The following is a 7,825-nucleotide window of genomic DNA, read 5'->3' on the forward strand; positions in this document are numbered from 1 at the left end:
TATACTTTTAAGCCACAAACATGGTCTTCACGGAGCCTACATATGTATCAATTATTTGGATGAAGCAATGATTGAGATGAAGTCACTACCTGTGTCTCCTTCCTACCTTCCATCTGCTTATTTATTTCCTTGTTCTCCTTTCCCATCTTTTTTTTCTAATTTTTTAAATTCACCAGTTCTCCTCCTACATCATTAAGTGCAAGCTTACCTACCCTTCTTTTTCTAATTTCTCCAGTTCCCTTGTTCCATCACCTCACGCTTCATCAATCATTTTGAGGCCCACTCTTCTTTTTGCCTTAGCTAAATGCTGTGGTTGCGAGCAGGTCTATCCGATGCACAAAATTAGAACGATGACATAAAAGATTTTGTGGATCCTGTTATGTTTACACTTCTTTATGCAAACCGGGGCGTTGGTGCAGTCCCATCTAACTCAAAGAGATGAACGAAGGACCCTACTTCGAGGGATACACTCCAGAGGTAGTAGTCCCCACGAAGGCAGAGAAGAAAGAACCAAAGCCAGTACGGGCAAGGGCACGCCACGTGCGAATGCTCTGAGAGCACAAATGCAATGTCTTCCCATCAAAATCTACCAAGATAAGCACACGTGCTTGTCCCCGCCAAAGTCCTTCCTCCATGCTTTGCCAGCCAGGTCTGCCCCACGCTGGTGACCACTCATGAGGATCTGACAAAAGATCATTGAAAGAAAGACAAAAGATATATATATAGATGGAGATCAGCCACAAGAATCCACTAAAGCAAACTAAAGCATTTAGCTTCAAGCCAGTACGTAAAACCATGTTTTCAGTAACAATTAGAACTAATCATGATATTTAGATCCTCAGATATAGTTATATAATTTTAACCAATCTATCTTGTGGATATGTTGTGGGGGAATGCATCCAGATGGATGCGCACAGTCGCACTGGAACACGTCAATGAGCACGCCATGTGGTGCGCCTGGAAAAGTAATTCTAAGAGTGAAAAAGCCATCGTTTACGTTGGTAAATTCAAGGAGTTCCTTCCTGATGTCTTTGAAGGTTAAGACTGCAAAGTTTTAATATTTGCACTCGCCTACCTTAATGCCCCGCACATGGAGGGAGGGGGTCTTCTCTTCTGGATATCTCCTACCTGCAATTGTATATTGCGAGGCCTGCAAGAGGCTGACTTATTGATGTGATATTGTCATAAATTTAATATTATATTGATTTGGTTATGGGCAGAGAAGGTTTTGGATTCTAAGATATTCTAATAAGTCAGCTTGATTAATTCTCAACTGCAGCAGGGTATGAATGCCAACAATAGAGCAGTTAATTGGATAATCGACATCAAGGGAATCTGAACAAATCATCCTTAGATTTTGTAAAATAATATCACTTTCATCTAGAGATTTACCGAGGTGTAAATTCTCACTTAAAACTTTTGTGGAGTCACAAGAAGATACTTCTTGTTATGATCACGGGAAATGTTGAGGTGTACTCTAGGGGGAAGAGAGGAAACGTCATACTAGAATCATACTAGAAATCTTCTTTAGCTTCGCCCTGTTTTTTTTTCCACTTTTAATCTATGTCGGATTTAAGACAAAAAAGATGAGGAATACCATTGACAATAAAGTTTGTCAATTAGTTTGCAGAAGCGCAACAGGACTTGGTGCTGTTGCTCAGTACTCCTCGCCTGAGCACTTGCACTGGGGATCGAGGTCCCGAAACCAAATCTAGGTGGTCGCGTTCCTGCTATATTTTCTGGAAAAAAATAAAAAGAAAAAGAGGTAGAATGTTTGTAGAAGCATGAATACTGTAAGCTGAAGGTCACTTAGTGATGACTTTACTATGCTTGAGTGAATGATATGGCCCCCTACATGAATGAATTGCGAAAAGTTAAAACTCATAAATTAAGCTGACAAGAAGTTGATGAGATGAGGCCTGTTGTCATGACTAGTGCAGTAACATATTTCTCTTGTTTTAGGTGGTGAAGTCTTCATTATTACCAAAAGAGATGTGGTCTTCATCTCCATTGGTCCAGTATGCCAATGGCAAGAGGAAAGTGAAAGAGATAAACTATTGTAATCCATGTAGACTTGAATTAGCTATCAGGTTCTCAAAGTACCGGATGGCATTTAGTGCTACATTTGCATCAAAAGAAACATTATGGCCACACTTCGCTCGAATTGTACAGATTAATAAAGAAAATCAATGTAAGAAGAGCAAGGGAGACCCATGAACATGATGCTCACTGTTATATACGTAGAAATTAAGCTTTCGTGCCTTTTCATTTAAGTCATAGCGTTTCTTAACTAGTATTTTTGAACTACCTCCTACCATGTGGCTCCTTTCTAATTTCCATTATCCACCTTTTGTTCATTAAATAAGGGAGTCTCAAGTTGAGGGTTCAGTATATTATGCAACTGACGACCGCAGCTACTGCTATGTGATAATATAGATTACACTGCAAAGATAGAGATATTCGAACAAACCATATTGATCCAATCCTCACAATACACACGTAGAGAGAGAGAGAAAGAGATTCCATATATTTGATAGGAAGGTTTATCCAAGATAGTTTACTAACATGGACCAAGGAAGGAGGCAAAGCCCTCTTTTCTTCAGCTCTGTACATTCATTGGTTCCCTCAATAAAACCCAATTCATTTACATCTCTTTTCAGCTCCAAGTCATTCCCATAACCAACACCTTCCTCCTACAAGATCCAGAGAAAGAAAAACTTTGTGTTAATTTAGACCCTAAAAAGAAGCATAACAACATCAACCACCTCTCTAATTCTCTCTCTCTCTCTCTCTCACACACACACACAAATACACAAAGGGGAAATATGTTTCAACACAAGCAAATTATGTTACCTGAGGAATCCCCTTATAATCGTCGTCTTTTTTATTTGGCTGCACATCTGAACGATTCAAATAACTAACCTACACCAATATGAACTAGAAATAACAATCTAAAACAGAAAAATAGAAGAATGATATTATTTTTAGATTCAGAAAGGATTGAGAAATTATTAGAACATGGGTTCCTCTAACCTTGGGACTGTTAACAGGAGAGCTAGCAGTATCTTCCAAAGAGTCATCATCCAAGATACCCTTTCCCTTCCTCTTCTTAAAGCTGAGCTTCTTGCAGCTCTTTGTGGTCTCAGCACCGGCAGAAGGCTTCCATGCAACACATGAAGCAGCATCAGAGATGACGGAAGACCCTCCTCCAATGCTAAAAGAGCAACCATCTTCTTCCTTCTTCTCTGATGCCAAGAAGTCCTCAAAGTACATGGTCCAACCACTCTCCTCGGAAGAGGGTGTCCCTTCCTTGGAGTAGAGAGCCCCGTTCAAAGAGGAATGGATTGACTCCTCCATCATAAGGGAGAAGAGATGGTTCCCCGAAGTAGTTAGTTATATATATACAACAAAGGAAAGAGAACAAATGTAGAGATAGAGATAGAAAGAGAAGGGTATTATATTGGTGTGGGGTAGGGGAAATTGGGGAGTTGATATCAGAAGTGGCAAACAAAAGAATTGTAAGGGAACCTGCAAGAAGAAAAGCAAGGGAGCCTTTGACCTCAACAGCTTCCGATAAAGTTTAATTGAAGTTTTCCTCCAAAGTTCCTTCTTTTTTTACTATATTTTTATCTCTTCTTGATGCTTGTTAATAAAGATTTCCGGTCATCCATGACTTTGGTCGGTCTAAGGCCGTTGTTACAGCTAAAAGACCAAGTATATATAATCTGGCTCCACGACCAAGTGGGAATGGGGTTTTTGGTTGCGCATTAATGCAATCTCGAGCAAGTGTTGTGATCATAATTGCTACGAAGATGATGCATGACATGCCTTCTCTTTTCAAGCTTCCCTTCAAGAAATTCAAAGCTACGTCCTGATCACAACCTATGCACTTTTTTTACCTACTAAAATTAAAATTACCCGAAAACAAGGTGCACCAAGCAAACTTATTGGGCAAGATGGAGTGGATTGGCATGATGCACCACAAAACTCCAGTTGGCTGGACCCATTGAGCAGATTGGTTGGACTTGGGTTCAATTTCTAGATTGGAGACTAACTCGAGTCTGGTCTAGTTGTAGCAATTTTTTTTCATGTTTATAATTTATTTTTAAAAATTAATGCTATAATATTTGGAGCACTCCTACTAACCATCATATCTAGTGCTACACATTCCGTAGAGCTAAAATTCAGAAGTGTCCAATATGTTGTTTGCTCGTGTTTTATCAAACAAAGATTAGCATGTGAATATCAATATGGTTATACAAAATGTGTTTCCCAATACCAACCATAGATGGTGAAGGTTGCAGGAGTCAACCAATCAACCTACAAGCTAAAAATGCATTATATTATTATCATACTACTTAGAATTAGTTATGTTAAGCCTTAATTTACCACCCATTTCCTTTAGGTTATATCTATTGGCAATATTATCTAGAACTCATGCATAATATAGCCACTAGACCGTCTTCATAGAAGATTAATAGCTGAGATTAATAAAAAAAAAGAGATGTAGTCGATTTGCTGCAACTCTTTTCCATAAGGGAGGAGAATTTGAGCTCAAATTTTGATAAGTTGATTTTCAACCATCTAACTTGCACTATTACAATAGATGATACTCCTTTCTCCATTCAAAATAGAAAAATTACAATACATACAAGTTGCTCATTAATTGTTATATCTATTGCTATATATACACACACAAATACATATATCTATATTTGTGTGTGTATATATATATAGATATATAGATATATACATACATACACATATGTGCATATATAATGTATGTATGTATGTATGTATATTGTGTGTGTATGCATGGATAATATCAGTTGTGCTTAAATGTGCATTAGCTTTCAGTTCGAAAGGTGATAAAGGCCCTGGTGGTGACTGTACCCACATGGGTGCTGTTAGATCTTTTGATGTGTTGACAAATCCACGTGAACATCTGTTGACATCATTCGGGCACTGAGCGACTTCAGACCCGGAGTTATGAATGCGTCCTATTTGGTGGCCCTTGCCTGCCAATTTATCCCCAAAATGTCCCTTCAATACCCATATTTCAAAGTTTTGAACAGCTGTTTCAAAACCCTAGAAATCTATCCAATTATGGTCTCTCATATTGCAGCCACGGAGTTAATTATAGGAGTCCTGGAAACAAAGAACATTTTATTCCGTGATCAAAAATTTTAACAAGGTATTTGTCCTCTGTTAATTAATTACATTTTTTTTAATACTTTTGTTTTGCGATAACAAAGATAATGAGCTATATCGATTTGCTTAACAATTAATAAATTTGAATTTGGTTCTTGGACGGTGCATCCTGAAAACCTAGTTTCAACCAAATTGAGGCGAATGGATATATTTTTATATTGATAGAGATTAAAATTTTAAGTTACAATAGCCAAAGTGTTGAATGATAAATGTTACAAATGAGATAATTAGATGACAACATTGGCTACTTAAATTCTCCATCTACACGTGCATGACATAAAGAAGGGCAAACCTTCCACAAAAAGTTAAACAGCCATTATTCAAACTGAGTGTGATGTCGTTCACGGGTGCCAGCTAATATTTAGGTTATGATATCTTGGTGGTTGCAATGGAGAGGTGGTCCAAACTCTATCATCGCTGAGCTATAAATACTTAGCAATTCTGGAGTCATATAATCCAAAAATTCCGTGAACCAATCATTGGGCTAGAGGTTGTTCTCCGAGTTGACCCCTTCGTGGGTCGTCCATTGCTCTAAGGCCAAAAAACCTCCAGCCGAGCTGATGGCGTCTTCCTCGAATCCATACCAAAAGGAATAGGCCGAACTCCTGGCAACCACGTCGCTTGGGTGGTTCCATTTCTAATCCGTTGAAAACAATAGCAGACCCCACCTTGGATTGACTTCAGTTGAGGATGATAAAGAAGGGTGCTTGACTTCCTTGGGAGGCTGCCAATGTGGGGCAGATCATGATGCTGCATGCCCGCAAGACTATGAAAAAGCTAGCTCATTTTAGAGGATGTGCCAATAAATCATTCCTAAGGACATGTTAGAGTGCAAGTGACAATCTATGTTGAACTTGATGTTCGGTTAACCAAATTTGAATCAGCAAGGGTTTTTTCCCGGTTTTTGTTTTTGATAAAAGAAGGGTGAGCCCAATTATAGTCCAAAAAAATAATGATCGGTAGCATCAATTAATCAAATAAAAGAAGAATATCTATGAGGATTCGTGCAGGCATGTGTTTAATCTCATATCGATTGTGCGTTACGTAAATTTTGGGTTCTTATATATCTGAATAGCATCTTTCAGCTAGCTTTTTTAGGTCTGGATTGTTACAAATGGTATAATTAAAGCGAAAGTAACCCATAGTTTATGAGAACTAGGGGACATTGCATCAAGAGCCTATTTGGGCTATCCATGAGCTGATCATATTATTTGTGATTGGATTTGAATAAATTTAGACTTTTAGCCGGGCGTTATGTGAGAATCAATACAGGTGTATATTTAATCTTATGTTGGCTATGTATTGGATGGATTTTGATACTTATATAGAACCAAGAAATTCAAATAACACCTTTCAGCTAACCTTTTTGCATAAGATTCTTAATCGTTACAATATCGATTGCACTTGGGAGGTTGCAAGGTTGGTAAGTATATATTGGTTTACTACCTTAGAATATAAGTGATCTAAAAGGATTGTTACCGAGAGATAGCAGCCCTTATATCAAGAAGGCAAGGACGTTGGGAAGTGGGTTAGTCATTCAGTCATGCAGTCACAATACGTGAGTCACCTTCGGTACATAATTTGGAAGCACCAATCACAATAACTATAACAACCCAGAACCTCACCTAAAATAGCTAGCCGGAAGGTATTATTTAGGTTCCTTGATCCTGTATAAGTACCCAAGATCTATCCAGCGAATAACCGATGTGGGACTAAACACACGCCTGCACGGGTCCTCACAGTCGCTCCCCGTTCAAGCCCTGACGTCCTCGTCAGGCTAGGGTTCAAATCTATTCAAATCAAATCACAAACACCACGATTGGCTCGTGGTCAGCCTCAATGGATCCGTGCTGCAGTGTCCTCTAGTCCACATAGGTTATGGGCCGGGTCTGCTCTGATACCATTTGTAACAACCCAGGACCTCATCCAAAATGGCTAGCCGGAAGTTATTATTTGGGTTTCTTGATCCTGTATAAATACCCAAGATCTATCCAGTGAATAACCGATGTGGGACTAAACGCACGCCCGCAACAGGTCCTCACAATAATATCAATAGATAAACCTTGCCATTAAAATTTGACCATGGTAATCCCTGATGATGAAACTTGCCCTAGCATTCAAACAATGAACCGAGATATGACCAATATGCAAGGATGCTGTGAATTAGCATGCATGGTTGAATCCCTAAATCTCAAATTTTTAATTTTTAGAAGGACAAGGATAGTATATAATCAAGCATATGGTGAAGTTTTCTTGTTGTTGTGGAGCATGGACAATGATTTGATTACCTATAATGATTATGCCGTTTTTTTTATATGTAGTAGTGGAAGTGAGACACTTTCCCCTAACTTATTATTAAGGAGGAATTGATAATGTATAAATTATATAAAAGAGGGACGATTACGAGTTTGAGTTGATCTAGTGAGCGTAAGAAAGCATCAAAGATGCAGTAGGGATCCAAATCCTCCCATGACCATCAATCACCTTGTTATTACAAAGATTCTCCCAATGATGAAAGGTTTGGAAGAACTGTGAAGAAGGGACCTTTTCTTCTTAGGAAGATTCTTGCGTTCGCCAAGTTTCAACTTATACCAATCAATAACTGGTCCCATGC

General features: G+C 38.6%; 1 protein-coding gene across 1 annotated transcript; it reads right to left on the reverse strand.

The window, feature by feature from the left end:
- Positions 1 to 333: 333 nt before the first annotated feature.
- Positions 334 to 3,387, reverse strand: LOC103723109 (vascular-related unknown protein 1-like). Its single transcript, XM_008813923.4, has 4 exons — positions 3,034 to 3,387; positions 2,854 to 2,922; positions 2,566 to 2,693; positions 334 to 682 (listed from the first exon to the last, which is right to left on the reverse strand). Exons 1-4 carry the CDS (start codon positions 3,358 to 3,360, stop codon positions 673 to 675), a joined length of 534 nt encoding a protein of 177 aa, XP_008812145.1. The 5' UTR covers positions 3,361 to 3,387; the 3' UTR covers positions 334 to 672.
- Between the last annotated feature and the right edge of the window lie 4,438 nt (positions 3,388 to 7,825).

This window comes from Phoenix dactylifera, chromosome 4 (genome assembly GCF_009389715.1).
Source record: "Phoenix dactylifera cultivar Barhee BC4 chromosome 4, palm_55x_up_171113_PBpolish2nd_filt_p, whole genome shotgun sequence".
NCBI classification, from domain to species: domain Eukaryota; kingdom Viridiplantae; phylum Streptophyta; class Magnoliopsida; order Arecales; family Arecaceae; genus Phoenix; species Phoenix dactylifera.